Source organism: Coenobita brevimanus, chromosome 28, assembly GCF_032717465.1.
Source record: "Coenobita brevimanus isolate Jiangsu-jjx chromosome 28, ASM3271746v2, whole genome shotgun sequence".
NCBI classification, from domain to species: domain Eukaryota; kingdom Metazoa; phylum Arthropoda; class Malacostraca; order Decapoda; family Coenobitidae; genus Coenobita; species Coenobita brevimanus.
In genome coordinates, this window is record NC_136981.1 from 7,720,944 (window position 1) to 7,740,847 (window position 19,904).

Here is a 19,904-nt window from a genome sequence, read left to right on the forward strand (position 1 = left end):
GAAAGAAAAATAATAAGCAAACTAGATCAGCATGTACAGTATGTTAAGATGTTATTGCGCATGTCTGAATACCATTTTGAGGTTAAAGGTAAAATTAATATCCACAAGAGAGAGAATGGGGGGATGAGATGTATGTTTATGTATGTACTGTATTTATGTATGTAGTGTATGTGTGTGTGTGTGTGTGTGTGTGTGTGTGTGTGTATATGTTTGCATGGTTATTTGTGTGTGTGTGTGTGTGTGTGTATTTGTGTATATGTGTAAGTGTACATCTCTGGTTATAAGTGTGTATATAAGCCATGGCTGCAATAAAGCTGTTATGTGTGTTTCATGTGCTGATGCTTCCTGCACATTGTAAGTCATTGTACATTTTCTCACCAGTGCACCAGAGGGCAGTAGTTGGGTTGGCTTCTGCAGTACATGGATGTCATGCAGATTAGTGTAAAAATATAGGGCCTTAGGCAGTGCATGATGGACTGCAGTTCCATAGGCTGAGAGCTGTATTCACGTGTGCTTTGAAGGTGAATGGTTGAGTATGATGTACAGTACTGTGCTGTACCTATCACTTGTACTCTTGTAAGCGCAAGTACTGCATTATACAGCATGGTATGCAGGGTACAAAGTAGGCTTAGAGGACTAGTAAGCCCATTGAAAGCACCGAGTTAAATAGGGAACAGTTCCTTACATAAACTGTTGTTGGTTAGTATTATTTATCGCCTCACTCACTATACCACACTGCCGACACCCCAGTAAGGCAGAGAGTGAGAAGCACTGGTTCTGCATGTGCAGAATGACAACACCAAGAGAGACAAAAGCACTCAGTCATGTGAACCTGGTTTAACGTCCATTAATGATGACTACAAGGGACAAAGCTGATGGTTCTTTGATGTAATTTAGTACTGAGATACTTTCTCTATCTATATACCTAGGCTGCTTCCCCCAAGGAAATGGAGGTACTTGATATACCATAAATACTCACTGATACTGTCAACGTATCTCAGTCTCCCCATAGTGTTGATGCTTAGGTACTTGAGAAGAATAATTATGATACCAGTGCTGTCAGTATGTACTCTAACCTGAAATGATGCTGTTGGGGATAACAACTGGTAATATGGAGTATGTTTTGTGTTTAAGTGTATAGGTAGTATGTGTTCCATCCCTTCCATGATAGTTTGCTTAAGAAATAAACTAAGATAATTGTCTCCCACCCTCCTGTCCACCCATTGTTCCCCAAAGAAGCCTTTCAGTGATGTTAGCACTGCTTTTAGATGTCATTACAGGTAGTGTGTTCAGTGTAATTTCCAGCAGATATTTCCATTTATGTGTTTAGCTTAGTCAGTGTCCCATCCTTAATAAACTGGAGTAGGTGTTTATGAAAGAGAACTACCCAGGACATTAACTGTATTTCGCCCTTCCTATTGATGTCTTTACAAAGTTGAATAGGTTTGGTGCCATTTATTTCCCTTTATATGTTTAAAAACTAGTTGTCTTATTCCTGGTAAAGTACTGTAGCTGCTTACCAAGGAAAATAAACCAGGACCTTAAAAATATTCCCTTTCTCCCTTACTGTACTGAGATGAATATTTGTTATGAAGTTATAACAGTTTTCTTCAGGTTCAAGTTGAGCCAAGACTGTTATGTTCCATATAATATATATATATATATATATATATATATATATATATCCCATTCGATCCCAGGGGTGCTGGGCGAGGCATTGCACTGGGAGGGTACCAAGTGTACCGCCCTCCGCCTATCGGCTCATAGTCGCGAAGCTCATAGGTCCCTAGCCGTGGGTTCCCTACTTTATAAAGACTTGAAAAATCCCAGTTCTGTCCAGTACTCGGGACACTGGGCTCCAATGGGATATATATATATATATATATATATATATATATATATATTGCCAGATGCCTTAATCCCTTATACAGGGTGGGCACAAACAAATCGCCTCCACGTCACCCTGTCCCCCACCATGTCACTGGCCTGCTCCCAGTTCACACACCCCTTTCTCATATACCTCTCCACTCCATTCCCTCCATCTCATCCTTGGCCTTCCCCTCCCTCTCTCCCCCTCCACCTCACTCCCATACACTCTCCTTGTTAGGCTCTCACTCTCCCTCCTCTCCACATGGCCAAACCAGCTCAGTGTGTTTCTCCCAACGCTTCCTATCACATCCACACCACAATGCTCCTTTATATCCTCATTCGTCAGTCTGTCTCTCCATGTGACTCCCAGGCTCCTCTCAAATAACTCATTTCCACTGCTCTCACTTTTGACTTCTGTCCTTCCAACAATGTCCAAGCTTCACTTCCATACGTTAGAGTTGGTATCACAATACTATCATGTAATAACTTTTTCACTTCCATGCTCACTTCCCTGTTTCTTATCACTGCCTTCAAGGAACCAGCAACCTTTCTTCCTTGTTGTACCCTTTCAAGCACTTCACCCTCCAAACTTCCATCCTTACTCATCACACTACCCAAGTACTTAAAACGTACATACATTTTCCATTTCCCCATCATCCATCCTCACTGTACATTCACTGACTTCACCTCTCTTGAAGAGCATAACTTTACTCTTCCCTACATTCACCTTTAGATTCCGTTTCTTACACACTCTCCCAAACTCATCTACCAAGCCATGCAGCTCCCCTTCGTCTTCGCTTAACAACACAGTATCATCTGCAAACAACAGTACAGGGAGTTTCCAAACACTGCCCTCTCTCATTAGGGCCACTCCTACATCCACTGCCTACCTTGTATCTCTTTTATAACCCCATCCATATACAGACTGAACAACCATGGAGACATGACACATCCCTGTTTCAACCCCCAACCTCCAAAGAGAAAAATTCACTTAGTTCACTATCCACATGCACTGTAGCCTTAACACCCTCATACATACTCTTCACAGCATTCAACAACTTCCCATCTACTCCATATATTCTTAATACTTTCCACAATTCTTGCCTATCCACCCTGTCATATGCTTTCTCCAAATCCTTGAAGGCCGCATACAACTTCTTTCCCTTCTCTAGAAACTTTTCCACTAAAGATATATACATATATATATATATATATATATATATATATATATATATATATACACTACATATACAGTATATATATATATGTAGTGTATATATATACAAATGTATATATAGATAGATAGATAGATATATATATATACATTTCTATAAAATGACACCCCAAGTACAGTGCATTTATTTATTTATTTTTTTTTTTACATCCCAATTAGAGTCCATATATAATTATTCTTGTTTTCTTTGTGCTTCCCAACAGCCATGGCAGGGCAGGAGGAGTCACAGTCCACCCCGGCACTGATCCACATCCCAGAGAGCAGCAGCAGTGGGGGCCTTACCAGTGGGGCGGGAGCAGGTCCGGCAAGTGGGGAGGCGGGCGGGGAGGTGGGTGGGGCAGGGGCGGTCATGATGGGAGTACCGGAGAATAACCTGAGGGAGTCATGCACACGCCTCTCCATATCACTTGAGGAGAACGGACTCTACAAGGTTAGTGTAGGGGCAGGCTAAGTGGGGTCAGGTAACAAAGGCCAGTTAAGGGTAAGTGATGAAGGATAGGTAAGGTTGGGTGATGAAGAATGGGTAAGGTTGGATAACAAGGGATGGGTAAGATTGGGTAACTTGGGCAGGACTGTTAGATATTTGGTTGAGTCAGGTGTAGTCAGATTGCACAGTAATAGGTGAGGTTAAACACTATTGGAGATTACATGGGAACAGTGTCTCGTATATGTATGTTTCAGACTTGCATGGTGCATTTGACATGTACACAGCAATTGGAGATTATTTTGTTTGTAATTTAATAATTGATTAGGCTTTGCAATATCACAGAAATACAGAGTAATTTTTGGGGGGAGGGGGGGTTCTAGGGAGGAAGCAAGGCATCAGCAAGTTAGTTAGATGGACATAGTTTAGAGCAGTTTGGTTGTTTTGATATTTAACTCACAGTGACATGAGTAGATAGTATTGCTGCAGCTAAATTTGCTGTGGGAGAGATTACATTGTGTTGGTAAGAAAAGATAGATAAATTAAGGGTAAATATAATGCAGATTTAATGGTGTCATAATATTGTTGATTATGTCATTAGTATGAGTAGGAGCTAATTTAATTTATAATGTATATAGAATGATAAGGCACGATGTATTTTTTAACTTATTCACTTCTGTGCCATTTATTGAAACATTTATCTATGCACAGTTTGAATATTCTGGCACTTGAAATGCAAAAATATCAGTTGACTTAGCATTTGTATGAGTCCATGATTTCTTTGGACAGCTTTTTTTTTCTTTTTTCCCCTTTTCCCCCCACAGTGCTTAACCTTGCAGCTTTTTTACATTAATCATCAGAGCAGCATGGTACTCACATCTCCTGAGCTTTTACCTGACTATTGTGGAGTGTCCAACAGTTGTATTTTCAAAACTGAGATTGCTTAGGGGAAGGCAGCCCTCCAGATTTGTTTATATCATTAATTATTTGTTTGCCTTGTGGAGCTGGGATTTTGGAGAGAAGGGAGGGGGAGTAATTTCACTAGGTATACTGTTTGTCAGTTCTTTTTTTGCTTTTTATCTTCATTTTTAGATCTTAACCTTGTCCCATTTCTCAGGTGAAGATTAGGGTTGAGATGGTGAATTTTTTGAGCACATTAAAAAAGGAAGAAAGGAATCTGATCATATTGTGTCACTGCTGACCACATTACATGTTGAGAAATGCAAGCTAGTTATGTTTCAAGCCCACTAGTATGCTAAAAATTGCTCTCATATGTTTGGGGATTGCCTTCTCTTTCACAATCTCAGGTTTAAATGTACAACATCAGCCTCACGCCCACTTTGTATCTATTGTAAGTGTTGTAGAGGTAGATGACTAACATAGGCAACTCCTGACCTTTGGTGTGTTTCACAAGCTTAGTGTGGAGGCGTGTGTATGTGTGTGTATTTTATTTTATCAGTGTTTGCCTGTGTAGGTTGATTTCTTCTATCTTAAGGTATTGAGTATAAATTGAATGATTTCCTGAGAGGAGTTATTGAAGAAGAAACATTCATATATATAAGTGAAGTTTTGACTGTTTGCTTGTTATCGATAATACCTAGACAGTGTAAAAACCTGGATATGAGTTGTAAGATATGCAGTAACATATCAATACCCTTGAAACAGTGTGTTTGAAGGAGGCTGCATTTAGAAGTGAACTGATTATGAACCTATACCTCTGAAGAGTAGTATTTTCGTGTTCATTCTAAGAAAATGTTTACATTATTACTAAAAAAAAATAATAATAATAAGATGGTGTGTTTTGCTGATACACTCATAAAGTGATACAATTCAGCAAAACTGTGAAGGCTGATACACTCATAAAGTGATACAATTCAGCAAAACTGTGCATGTTGAGCGAATTTGTTCCTACTTGTGTTGTTGGCATTGTTAGTTTTGTGGGTAGTGTGGATGTGATGATTGGGCAGTTTGGATGTGACTTGAGCACATCAGAATGTTGATTGTTCATAGATAATACAGTGGGGTTACTGCTGTGTGTTGAGTTGATGTGCCTAATAATCAATCTGTGTAGCATTGTATGGAGACCCAGGTTTCAGTACCATGTTATTTATATTTAAAAAAAAAAAAAAAAAAAAAAAAAAAAAAACTATTGCATAAGTGGGTTCTGATCGATACCAGGAGGAATACTCACAGCGAATACAAAACTTACAAAGATGATAAGAAAAATGGAAGTTATAAAACTGTTCACCCATCCAAAATGAATATGTGACCACAGTGTTTACATGTGACCAGCTGACTGAGCTTTCATTGGTTGTGAAATGCTTTTTTGTCAGAAGTAAATTGTTCCATTTATTGTGCTCTCATCATCGTACTTCTGAAGGGACAGAGTACCAAAAATAATTATATGAAAAAAATATGATTGCAAGTTCATGCAGCCCAAATATGTATGCCCACAGGTCCTAGAACTAAAAGAAAGTGAAGACTTCCATTTGGTTCATGTTTGTAAGCCTTCTCAGTGCTGGGATATGTCTTTGGAGTGTGTAAATTAATTCTGTTGTCTAGTTGATATGATCTGTGCTTGGGGATGGGTTGGAAAGGCACCTGAGGCTGGAGTTGGAAGTTGATGGAAGCAGTGTAGGGAAGTGTTGCCTCTGTTAATATTGAAGGGTCCTCCACACCATAGGAAGAACGTATGCAGCTTGGTGTGAGAAGTGTTTATATTAGAGAAGAGAAAGTAGGATGAATAATTGAGTTAAGATAGAAGGTGAAGTTTTTGAGGAGGTTGATAGTTTTGAATATCTGGAAGTATTATTCTTTATTCATTCACCATTCATCATCTAATCCTGTGTTGCCCCATGAGGACCATAGAAGTCCTGGGCTAGGCAAGTTGGTCCTGACATTTATGATGAGAGTGACCAGCCTCACTCATCCCTGAGTGGCGTTACATAAGCAGTAAACCCCAACCACCCCTTGGATGTAAACCTGCATAGGCTTAATCCAATTGGAGCACCGTAATTACCCACTAAACCACCAGGCACCATAATTTGGTTGTATGGTTACCTCCTAGTGTTGTAAATGGTTTCCTGTTGTACATGAAACCATTTGGCTTGTCACTCAGTGTAGAGTCACTAGTAGACAAGGAAAGACTGAAGAAAAGAAAGACAGAAGAGGAAGAAAGGAAAGGGCAGTCACCCGAGAGCAGCACTACATCAAGTGGGTGATTATTCTTTAAACATGACAAAATGAATTGTGAAATGAAAGCGGGATCACTTTAAGGGAGAAAAGTAACTGGAGAACTTGACAGTATTCTGCTGGGAAGGGCGACCTGTTAGAGAGTGAAGATTGCAGGGACCAGAGTAAGTGTAAGGTTTTTAAAGGGCCTGGCAGTGTGGATTCTTGATTGCAGAGACAGTGACCAAAAGGAGTTAACCATGCTGAGTAGTACCCCACTGTATTTTTTTGTGTGTGGATTATGAGTGTGGGTGTTGTATACAATAATGCACATGTTTTCTGAGAAAGAATGAGGGTGATTTGAGCTGATGTATGTTGATACTGAAGGATGACTGTATGTTAGAGTTGTTTGTGTTGGCATCGAATTTGCATAAGTGTGGCATCTAGTATGTTGTATGGTGGCCAGGTAGGGATGAATGTAGGGAGGGGTTGGCACTGTTTGGTGACACTGATGGATGGAATTGAGGGGTGGGTGCTGTGTCGCAGGGCAGCGGGCAGGACAGCAGCAGCAGTTCCTCTCACTCGGCGCTGCGAATGACCTTGGACGAACTCAGGCAGGTCAACCGATACGCCGAGAGCACCAAGAGCCTCTCCTACCTCCCCCAGGTCAGCCCGGGTCAACACACGCCTGCGCCACCTGTCTGTCGTACAGCAGACAGACACACGTTGCACCTAGGACCTCTTTTGATTAGTTGCTCCTATCTGCCTGTCTCGGGTTTTGTTGTGCAAGTCTTGCTGGGAATAGCTTAGTTTTTTCTCGGGTTATTCTACCCTGCACCCTGTCTCTTCCCTCACTTTAGTTACTACCACATTGTCTTGGGTTGTTTTGTGGGCTGATTTGTACAGTTATTATTTTTATTTGTACTTCTACCCCTCTTTTGTTGTCTGTCTGTGTTGTTTGTCCTTCCTGGGTTGTGTTGTATTTCTTTTCCCTGGCATGCAGTGCCTCACTATCACCCTGGTCATCCCACTTACATCATAGAAACCTGACCTGAAACAAGTAAACATTTCAGCATTTCAGCATTTGATATTATCACACTTATCATTGTAGAGGCATAGCTGTTTAATGTAAGTTCTGCCATTAAATTTGGTCACTGAGGAAACTGCGGTATAATGATCAGACTTAGTTTTGGTCTTATAGTTGCAAGACACATATAGGCTGGATGTATAAATTATGCAGGAACAACTGTAGCATGCAGCTTTAGACTGCCACATAACTAGTACACTGCACATCCTATAGTTTTTGTTTTGTTTCATTGCAAGAAAAGGCATTACTCAGATGATCACAAGTACTTGGAAGAAAAAGACTTAAAACTTCTCACATTATTGTGAGCCCTTTGATGGCTACTTACTTCACCTGACCAGTATTATCTTGTATTGGCCACAGTAAACAACATATCTCTCTGAGCACAGTACCATCGACGAGGGTTGAGGTTCTACTTCTTACTAATTTTAACACTACACTTCTTTTTAATTTTTCTTTTGAGTTCATATGACAACCTAGTGAACTTTCCATGAACCAGTTCAATAAGAGAAACTATGTGTGGAATAAATGCTTGTGATCATCTTTATGCAGTAGATAGATCAACAGGTATAGATAGATAAATAGATAAATTGTCTGGGATACATAATTCTTAACACATCAACTTACAGTAGATATACTCAGCTTGTCTCCAAATGATTCCTTTATTGATTTTAGTTGGTATTGTCTCCCGTGGTAAGCTCCTATTCTTCACCAGTGTCCAAAATAATGTCTTTACTCCCGTGACACCACTAAACGCAGTCCCTTGTGACTTTTATGCTGCCTGGCTCTTGTGTTTTGTAACCTGTGTTGTGTTGTATGTGTGTGTTTTATTATTTGCATTTACTGTCATTTGGTTTACTTAGACAAGGCCAGGAGATTGGAGATCAGGTTTAGTTTGGAAGTTGATTTGTTGACACTTCGACTGCTTGGAGTTCTGTTATTGGAACCACATTATCTGATGTTTGTCTGAATTAAAAGCATATATGCATTCTAATGCTTTTGTTGTCATTGGTGTGGCCCCATGTTTTATATGCATGTGAACCCAGTGGACTGCAAGTTATCTTCTGCCGTTCACCATCTTCATTTTGGGGAACTGGATGGAAGTTGAGGGACAGTCTTAAAACTGGGCCAGCTATATTGATGTTACAGTGAACCCAGTGGACTGCACACTAAAGTTCCCCCTCAGCAGTTCACCATCCTCCTTTGAGGGGACATGAAGGGAGTTGAGGGTTGTCTGACTTACTGGACCAGCATCATAAAAGGATTAATTAAGAGGATACTGAATTCTAGGTCTGCTATCATTTCCCTCATCATCTTGTGTTATGCTGAATGTAATACTTACCTCAGTAACAGTAAAGAGACCATTTGAAATAATCTGTTGCCTTTTAACTGCTTGTGTGTCCATGATCTGAATCAAATCATCAGATATTAGTGTGAACAAAGACCAAAAATGTATCCATAGCAGCAAAAGTGTTAACAAGGATACTCAGAGCACTGGAGTGGTTCTTGGTGAGGCAGTTTGATGAAGTTGCATCAGCTTTAACCATAGCAAGACCTCTGTAATCCAGCCTCACAAATGTCCCAGCATTCTTTTGCTCCATCCATAGCTCGCTCGGAGGCATTATTTTTAACCCTCCCAGGCACAGTCACGCAATTCGTGTTCCATGTAGTTTGTTACAAAGAAGCACAGTCACGCGAATCGCGTTCCTAAGCAGAAAAAACGCCGTCAAAAGAAAAGTTTCCGGCCAATTTGCGTCAAATTTTGGTGTGTTCCAATGTGTGCATCTCTTTTCCGAGGTAAGCATTTGGCAACACTGTGACTGCTCTGGTGAGACAGTGCGTAACATAAATATCTCAGTATCTCACGACCAGCCGGGCAGGAGAGTAGCGCAGCTGTCAGCGTCCCTTTAAACCCACCATTTTCCCCCTCCCACCCGAAGCAGAAGCCATTATTGAAATATTGTGATTGTACAGTGTTTTTGACTATAATGTGAAGTGATTGTGTCTATGGAACATAGATATATTGTCTGTAAATCATTGGGGCCCATTATCAACCGTTAAGCCTACTGGCAGGAGTGTGGTTTGTTATAACGGGGTTTCCATTGTGCTTCACCCTGCCCATAAATGATGTGAGTACTGTATTTTACCTTTATATAGTGAAGCCAATACTTGTATTTGTGAAACATATAGTGCCTGGATTGGTGAAATAACTGACCTACCATAGCAGGCATTATGCAAGCCATAGAGATATGCAACAGTCGCTATGGAAACAGGCGGTCGCATACACCATAGAGTTGGAAATAATAGATGAGGTTGGGATGGAATCATGTGATAGTGTTTTATATTGCGTATGGTTTAGTGTGAAATATACATATAAAATAGTGCAGCGAGTGTTCACAGAGAAATATTTCATGCATTGACTGACTTAACTAAAACATAGCGCAAGTGTCAGAGACGAAATATGCCACAGCCACATATACATACGTATGTCGTGCAGCGAATGTTTGTGGAGAAATCTATTGCGTGCATCGCATGTGTTTTAGGCAAATGCATTGCAAGGAGAGAAGAAAATACTCCACAGCCCCCCCCCCCACACACACACACATTATATAACTCCTCATCTTCAAGCTACTGCCAGCATCTCAACACCTCCGGAGGAAGTGAGTTATCCGTATTTTGTTGATTTGGATATTGACCAATTTCTATAGTTCAGTATTTTTTATGCAGATAAGTAATGTTTTTTACATACACGCATATGAGATGGAAGAAAGTTCAGCTTCAGTATGAGAACCTAGCAAGAAGACTAGTGGTCATGTCGAGTTTCTGACAGCACTATCAAAAACCTTATGATATTTTACGTGTATACTTTGAGTAAAAAAAGAAAATAATAAAACGTAACGAGCGAAAATATGTAGCTGTGGGTGAGGCAGGGAAAGAATGTTTTTTATCTCATGTGCGGGTGAGGAAGAGTATTCTACGTTTGTCGTCCAATTACTCCAAAACTATTGGACGTATCGATTTACCGTAAGAACCATGATAAAGAGTAGTAAATTCTATGTATGTTCATTTGCAGAATATAAGCCTTTGGGAGCATTTTCTGTTGGAAAAGTTGGGGGAACAGACTGTTTTGGTAAAGTCAAAAGCGCTCGGAGGAGTAATCTCACTTTGTCAGCCAATTACTCGAAAACTATTGGACGTATCGATTTCTTGTACGAACCATGATAAAGAGCAGTAAATTCTACGTATGTACAAGACATAACAATGTAATATCTACGATAAGGATTCGTTGTTACGTAGGCGGGAATATTGCATATGCTGTGCTCACATCACGAAAGTAATGTACGGATGTGAGTTCCCAGTCGTTTTTGGCGATTTACTCGAAAGCTATGGGGCGTATCGAAACCATTTTTAGGTCATTAGAAATCTCGTGAAATTCTGCGTAATATTATGCAGTAAAAACATAACGTGCGAGAAAAGTTCAGAATTAAAGCTCCTTGAATTTTTTTCAAAAATGGCTTTCAGTTTTTGGCTATTTTCTCGAAAACTACAAATCATATCACAACCGGATTTGTCTCTCTAGAAAGCTGATGAAATTCTCTTTCAAAACTTCTAATAACATTTTCTGGTATGATGGAAAACATTCGAATGGTGATGTTGGGAAGTGAATGTGACGTAGCAAAATGTTTATTCACAGCCGCCTAATGTTGTTTTTTTCGTGTTTTCCTGTTTTTTTGTGGCGCTTATCAGCTAGAACAAACATCAGCGAATAAGATGACATAGGTTTCATGGCAGTATATTGATGTTTGGGTGGCGAAAATAAGGAGATAATACGTGTTAATTGCCGCGTGCGGGCAGCCTGGCCGGGCGGCCGCACAGAAAATATTTTGCACTGGAAAACTTACTGAAACTTATCGTGCGTGAGAGGGTTAATGTGTATATATGAAACCCGACGACCAGAAAACAACAATCATCATCCATTGTGAGACTAACATTTCTGCCTCCATACATGGCTCAACTCTCATGTTATTTCATTGTGACTCTTGACTTCTATCTGTGAGTCTGGAAGGAGGAGGAGTCAGGACTGTCTAGGATACAAGCCATGATTCAGAGTATGAGAGTAGAGCCTTGTTTGTAAACAGAAACATATATGTCTCATGATGAAAATGTGCGTGTCTCTTGTCTGAAGGGTTGTATAAATAAAATACATTAGTTAGGCAATTATCTGTTTAGTCCAGGTATATCATTTCAGGTTACTTGTACTGCAACCAGACAATTTTACTCAGCTTAGGAGAGCACTCTGTTGGTGGAGTAAATGAAGGCTCTATCTAACCCCCCCCCCCCATTCAGAAAGTCTCTCCTAAACTGAATATAATCACCCGGAGATAGCAAGAACAAAACAGAAGTGACATATCCAGACTGAAGGAGCTACCGAAACTGTAACTCTTGCAGACTTAGGAAGCTTAGAAGTACCTCTTCCTTACCACTTTATGTGTACATACAGTGTTTGTAATCTATCTATCTATCTATTGCCAGACGCCTCAATCCCGTTTGGGGTGGCCACAAACAAATCGCCTCCAAGTCGCCCTGTCCCCCGCCATTTCACTGCCCTGCTCCCAACTCACACCCCCCTCTCTCACATACCTCTCCACCCCATCCCTCCATCTCATCCTTGGCCTCCCCCTCCCTCTTCCCCCCTCCACCTCACTCACATACACTCTCTTCGTCAGTCTTTCACCCTCCATCCTCTCCACATGGCCAAACCACCTCAGTGTGTTCCTCATAACGCTTCCTATCACATCCACATCAACACCACAACGCTCCTTTATATCCTCATTCGTCAGCCTGTCTCTCCACGTGACTCCACAGGCTCCTCTTAAATAACTCATTTCCACTGCTCTCACTCTTGACTTGTGTCCTTCCAGTAATGTCCAAGCTTCACTTCCGTACGTTAGAGTTGGTATCACAATACTGTCATGTAGTAACTTTTTCACTTCCATGCTCACTTCCCTGTTTCTTATCACTGCTTTCAAAGAACCAGCAACCTTTCTTCCTTGTTGTACCCTTTCAAGCACTTCACCCTCCAAACCTCCATCCTTACTCATCACACTACCCAAGTACTTAAACGTACTCACATTTTCCAATTCCTCACCATCCAACCTCGCTGTACATTCACTGACTTCACCTCTCTCAAAGACCATCACTTTACTCTTCCCTACATTCACCTTTAGATTCCGTTTCTTACACACTCTCTCAAACTCATCCACCAAGCTTTGCAGCTCCCCTTCGTCTTCACTCAACAACACAGTATCATCTGCAAACAACAGTACAGGGAGTTTCCAAACACTATCCTCTCTCACCAGGGCCACTCCAACATCCACTACCCTACCTTGTACCTCTTTTATTACCCCATCCATGTACAGATTGAACAACCATGAAGACATGACACATCCCTGTTTCAAACCAACTTTCAAAGAGAAAAATCACTTAGTTCTCCATCCACACGCACTGCAGCCTTCGCACCGTCGTACATACTCTTCACAGCATTCAACAACTTCCCATCTACTCCATATATTCTTAACACTTTCCATAATCCTTCTCTATCCACCCTGTCATATGCTTTCTCCAAATCCATGAAAGCCGCATACAACTTCTTTCCCTTCTCTAGAAGCTTTTCCACTAAAGATCTAAGAATTAATATCTGATCTACACAACCTCTTCCCATCCTAAAGCCTCCCTGTTCTTCTCCAACTAATTTCTCTGTTCTTTCTCTAACTCTGTCTATAAGTATCCTACCATACACTTTTCCTATTATACTAAGAAGACAAATGCCCCTATGGTTACCACACACTTCTTTTTCCCCTTTTCCTTTGTACAAGGGAATAATTATACCTGACTTCCAATCCTCCAGGACTCTACCTTCCTCCCAGGCCAATCTGCACATCTTCCACATCCATTCTACTACTATCTCTCCCCCATGCTTCAGCATTTCACCACACACTCCATCAATTCCTGGGGCTTTCCCCGATTTAACTTTCTTCATTGTTTCCACAACTTCTATCCTACTGATTTCTTCCTGTCTTCTCACCTCCCTCCTTCTCCCAGCCATTCCCCAGCCACTTATACTCGCATTACTTCCATCCTCTACGTTCAACAATTCCTTAAAGTGTTCTCTCCATCTGCTCACTTCTTCTCCCTTCTCCACTAGTAATCTACCATTTTTATCTTTCACTCCCCTGCTAACTTCACTTTCACCCTGTCTTACTCTTTTCACTTCTCTCCAGAACATTTTCTTACAGTCCCTCCACTTTACACTCAAATTCCTTCCAAATTCCTCATCCACTCTCTTCTTACTTATCTTTTCACCTGTCTCTTTCTTTCCACATATAACTCTCTCTTCCACCTCTCAACTGAACCACCAGGTGCCCTATTTCTCATCCATTCATTGTATGCTTTCTTCTTTTGTACCACAGCCTGTCTCACCTCTTCAGTCCACCACGCTGTTCCTTGCACCCCCCTCCGTCTTCTCTTCCTTCCACACACCACATCACATGCTGCACATATTTCTTCTGTAAATATCTTACACACACCTTCCACGTCTCCCATCTGCTCCAATTCATATTTGCCCAATCGTTCCTCCACTTCTCTCTTATACTCTGCCTTTTTCTCATCCTCTTGTAACCTTTCCACTCTCCTTGCAACTACTCCTTCCTCTCGTCTTTCCCTTCTTCTATTCCTCCATCTTACTTGCATTCTAATTCTGGCCACCACCAAGTAGTGGTCAGAAAGTCCACTCCCCCAACCTCTATACACTCTTGCATCCTTTACACATCTTCGCATCCTTTCATATACACACACATAATCAATCATTGCCTTTCTTTCATTCAGTTCACCACCCACCCTTCTCATCACTCGCCATGTATACCTGTGGATCATTTTATGCCTGAAGAGGGTATTGGCTATCACCAACCCCCTCCCAGCACAAATGTCCACTAACGCACTCCCATTCTCATCTATCTCAGCAGGCACACCCCACTCACCAACTATTCCATCCACCTTCACATTCCCAACTTTACCATTCATATCACCAATGAAAAACACTCTCTCATTCCTTCCAAACTTTTCCATGCACACTTCCACATTTGTCCAGAACTCTTCTCTCACTCTTCTAGCACAATCTTGCGTTGGTGCATACACACACACAATCACCCACATTTGTATTCCAACTTTCAACTTTACCCACACAATCCTTGACCCAACTAATCCATACTGTCTTATGTTCCTCTTCCATCTTTTACTCACAACTATACATACTCCTTCCTTTCAGGTTACTTGTACTGCAACCAGACAATTTTACTCAGCTTAGGAGAGCACTCTGTTGGTGGAGTAAATGAAGGCTCTATCTAACCCCCCCCCCCCATTCAGAAAGTCTCTCCTAAACTGAATATAATCACCCGGAGATAGCAAGAACAAAACAGAAGTGACATATCCAGACTGAAGGAGCTACCGAAACTGTAACTCTTGCAGACTTAGGAAGCTTAGAAGTACCTCTTCCTTACCACTTTATGTGTACATACAGTGTTTGTAATACAGGTATCTTTGTGTCACATAACAAGCCAGAAAATATCAGCATTTAGGTATAACTTGCAAGATAAGGTAACTAAAGGTGTTGAAAGATGTAATATGCACAATGGATCACTAAAAGAGAGGTGGTAAAAGGTGTAGTAGGTGGGGGCGCTCACCATCCACTCACTCGATGTAGTGCTGCTGCTGGGTGTCTGCCCTTTCCTCTCCTCCATCCTTCTTTCCATCCATCCTCTTCTGTCTTTCTTTCCTTCATTCTTTCCTTGTCCTTCTGCCTACAGGTGACTTTACACTCCCTCTTCTGTCTTTCTTTCCTTCATTCTCTCCTCTTCCTTCAGCCTTTGGGTGACTCTACGTTGAGTGACGAGCCAAATGGTTTCCTGTACACCAGGAAACCATTTACTACATTGGGTGGTAACCACATAACCCAATTTTGGCACCTGGTGGTTCAGTGGGTAATTATTGTGCTCCAATTGGATTGAACTGGTGAAGGTTTATATCCAAGGGGTGGTTGGGGTTGATTGCTCATGTAATGCCACTCAGGGATGAGTGAGGCTGGTCACTCTCATCTTAAATGTTGGGACCATCTGCCTAGTCCTGGTCTCCTAGGCTTCTTATGGGGCAGTGTAGGATTGGATGATGGATGGATGGATGGTAAAAGGTGTAATATGCAAAAAACAATCACTAAGGAAAAGGTGTAAAATGCAAAATTGATCACTGAGAAAAAAGTGTTGAAAAGCTTCCCAAGTCCTGGAAAATGGAGCCCGTAGTGTAGGGTATTGTTTTAGTTTCTCAGAATGTTGGGTGAGGAGCTGCAAATGTGGTGTGCAGAACTCAGAGTGTTGAATGCTGCCATAAGTGTTATGTAGATTTTTTTTTTTTGTAAGTGATTGTTGTGGGTAAATGAAGTAAATGTAGCTAGATGGTTTGTTTGTTTGTATGTGTGTATGTAGAAGCTTTGTTTGTTGTTGAGGCTGAATAGTGTGGTATATCACTCTTAATCTTTGAGTGTTGTGTGTAGTGGTTGTGAATGTTAGTGAAGATATATTGATTGTTGATGTCAAATGGGAAAATTGAATAAAAATTATGAGTAACCTGTTATTTGTGTATATAAAGGATATTGATTGGATGATGATGATTAAAGAGATTTATGGAATGCAGATATTATATATATAGAGAGAGAGAGAGAGAGAGAGAGAGAGAGAGAGCTTGATGTTGCATAGACAAGTGTACTTTACCATTAGAATGAGGAATGCATGGAATTTCAGGTTTAATTTTTTGTTTACAAATATTTTAAGTATAATTTTTGTGTATATGCTGCAGTTGTGATATAATTATGATTTTCTGCCTTTAGACCTGATGTGAGTGTGTTCGATGTGCTTTGTGTAAATTTGTGTGTGCGTATGGGTCTGTGCATTCATGTGTGTGTGTGTGTGTGTGTGTGTACAGTAAACATTTTTATAGGGTTGGTTCCATTGGATGTGTAGATATGCATATGTGTTTTGCCTGAAACTTTGCTTTCTACTAACAACCAACATATGTCTGACAGTCATATTATCTCATATATTCATATTATCTCATATACTGTATTTGGCAGCATTGCTAATGGACTGATTGATTACTAATACTCTGCAGAATTTTTTTGTGTCAAGTTACATTACTTTATGGTTATTTTTTACATGCAGGAGTATCTTTAGGAGTGGCTCAGTCTGCCTTTCACTGATGATTTTCAGAAATGAAGTACTTCTTTTCAATAGACCTTAGCAAACCCCTATACTGTATTAAGGCCCTGAATCTCTCATTTCATGCCCATAGACTTGTGACTAAACTGCAGCAACATAACACTTCTGCATCTGTAGTAAGAGTGTACTTTTGAATCATTCAACAGGATTCCATTGTTTGGTATTAATTGCAGTTAATTTTATGTATTACTGAAGGCCGTCCATTGTTTTCATTTGTGGTTATATTTTCACAGTGCAGAGGTTTTGACAATCTGCTGATTATTCCTTATACTCTCCTGTGACTCTGGCTTTCCTGGGCCTGAAGGGAGTTTTATGGGATTGACTAGAATCATTTTATTATTATTATTATTATTATTATTTTATGTGTTTTATACTGTGGTAGGGAGTGAGTTGTAGATTCTATACGGCTTTTAAATACTGCATGATGTGTACAACAGAATTTGGTGCTGGCAGAAGGATGGCACTGCTTCTGTAAGTTTACCTGCATTTGTGGTGATGCATGACAGTGCAGTCTGTGGTAAGAATATGGATACAGAAAATAGGTTCATTGTACCAGTTTTGCTTGTTTAATTGCATGAACAACTATAACTGAATGGATCTTAATTTAAGCTTGTTTACTTTTCTTTGCAGTGAAGGAAATTTGCATGCTTTCAATCTTTGTTTCTCTTTTTGCATGAAAAGGAATTCGTATACGTTAAAACTTGCAAGCAATTTTGTGTCTACAGTTGTGTCATAAGTCAGGTATAAAACACACACTACACTTGCATATACACATATGCATACTCACATGGTGTGTGCGCATGTGGGGAAGTTACAGTTATAATTAGAAGTGGCAGTTTTATACATTTTCCAGAATCCAAGTGCTCCAAGAGGCCTTTGGAACATATCACCATCATCATCATCATCATCATCATCATTATTATTATTATTATTATTATTTTATCACCACCATCAGCAAGCAGCAGCAGCAGCAACATCCTAGCCCATTGACCATCTCTTCCAAGTATAGGTGTAAGATCCAGAAATAGGAAGAGTAAAACATAGAAGTAGGTGAAAGCATCAACGTCACAGTAAATCAGTTCACTGATCTCTTTTGTAGCATTGTAGCACTTGTGTTTGACAAACCTACATGGAATAAGGAGCACAGAAGTATGACTATTACGTAGAAATATAATGGGTACTGGTAGTTTGTATGTCCTTTTTTTGGTACTGCTTAATTGTTCAGCTTTTCCACCAAACTCTCCTTGAAATGTTGCTTTCTTGCTTTGGTTTTTGTGTTGGAGAGTCATAGTATAATCAGGGACAAAGATTGCCTAATTTTGCCCCCTTTTCTTCACCAGCTTCTCCATTTCCTCTGCTGGCTAATATTCACAAGCTGAGAGAACTTTGTATATTTGTCTATCAACAGATGATAGAATGCATCAGGGAGGAAAGTGATGGACATGCCCTAAATGTGAACTACTATATTTTCAGATGCTAAAGTCAGTTTGCCTCTCCTGCGTCTTTTTCTTCACTGGATTCGTAGACATTTAATGTAACTAAGTAGACTGAGTTCCTTAGTGTCATTCATCTGTGGGTGATAATATGCATCTTTGTCCACTGTGTCTTATTCAAGCATCAATGATCCAGTAGTGAAGGAGAGATAGGAGAGATGTACAGACTTTTTTACTGTACCTGGAGATGCATTGGAATAGTAGGCAAACTTTTGCTCCTGATGGTACTTCCATGTTTATATTTTGGGTAGGGCATTAGAACCGAGTTAATCACACAGCTTGGTAGTATCAGACTGAAGGGGATAAGAATCGGGTTTATCATTGTTAACTAAATTGGGCTTTATCATCTTTAACCAAACAGGCTGAAATTGATTGTTTTATAAATCTATTCCTTTAGTTTCTCAGTCATAATATATGTATATCAGTTCCTGCAGTCTTTGGAAGTCCAAAGTCATTTCGCTGTTTGTATAAAAATTCATATACAGTAGAGAGCTGCATAATTGTAGATGATGTTACTGATCAGGTATTTACAGTTCACTCAATATGATAGTTCTTTAGAAATTTTGATATGCTGAATGAAGATTGTTACTGAAAATGTTTACTTGTTATGATTACTCACATTAGAGTATTACATAACTGTGGTAGAGGTGGTAGTGTACATGACAAATATCTTACTGCATATTGTCAACAACATATACATAAAGTGAATGCTGTACAGTAATATGACTAACTTGGTAGCTGTTAAAGTGTACTTAACCCAGCTTGCAATGTGACTACATTTTACACTTGCACTACATGAACACAATGTTAAATATTCACAAGCTGAATAAAGTTTGGTACTGACAATAAAGAATATTAAAAGATGTTCCTGATTATATGGAATGTGTTAAGCGATATTATGTCTCACCCTCTCTCGTAAGCAATATAAAAGTGCCTGGTGTCAGCAAGAGAAAAATATACAAAGCTTCATCTTTCCAACAGGTTCACCCATAGCTCTTTTTTTCTTCCCAACCTAATGAAAATCTATAATACCTTGCAGTTCAGTTGATGTCCATGTGTAATCAGATTGGAGTGTTGATTTGAATAGTAAATAAGGAGACTTAATCATGTCTGTAGTTGTCCCTTAACACATTCAGCCAGGAAACATCTTTTTCATTTTATTCTAGTTGTTTCCTGATGATATAATAAATCTTAAAATAGACTTTTCAAACTAGAGAGTTAGATCTAGTCTTAATAAACCCCTTCAGTCCCTGTTGCCTAGTTAAATTAGTGTCCCTCACCTCCCTTGTCCTCCTTCATCCCCCAA

At 40.0% G+C, this 19,904-nt stretch overlaps 1 protein-coding gene across 4 annotated transcripts in view; it reads left to right on the forward strand.

The window, feature by feature from the left end:
• RhoGAP71E (Rho GTPase activating protein at 71E) overlaps positions 1 to 19,904 on the forward strand; it is a 99,327-nt gene that overhangs the window by 68,786 nt on the left and 10,637 nt on the right. For 3 of the 4 annotated variants that reach the window (XM_080268584.1, XM_080268582.1, XM_080268583.1), the window contains 2 exons: positions 3,307 to 3,533; positions 7,245 to 7,364. In XM_080268584.1, coding sequence (XP_080124710.1) covers positions 3,307 to 3,533; positions 7,245 to 7,364 — 347 coding nt within the window. The remainder of the gene's footprint in view (positions 1 to 3,306; positions 3,534 to 7,244; positions 7,365 to 19,904) is intronic. The other variant, XM_080268585.1, reaches the window with a different exon arrangement.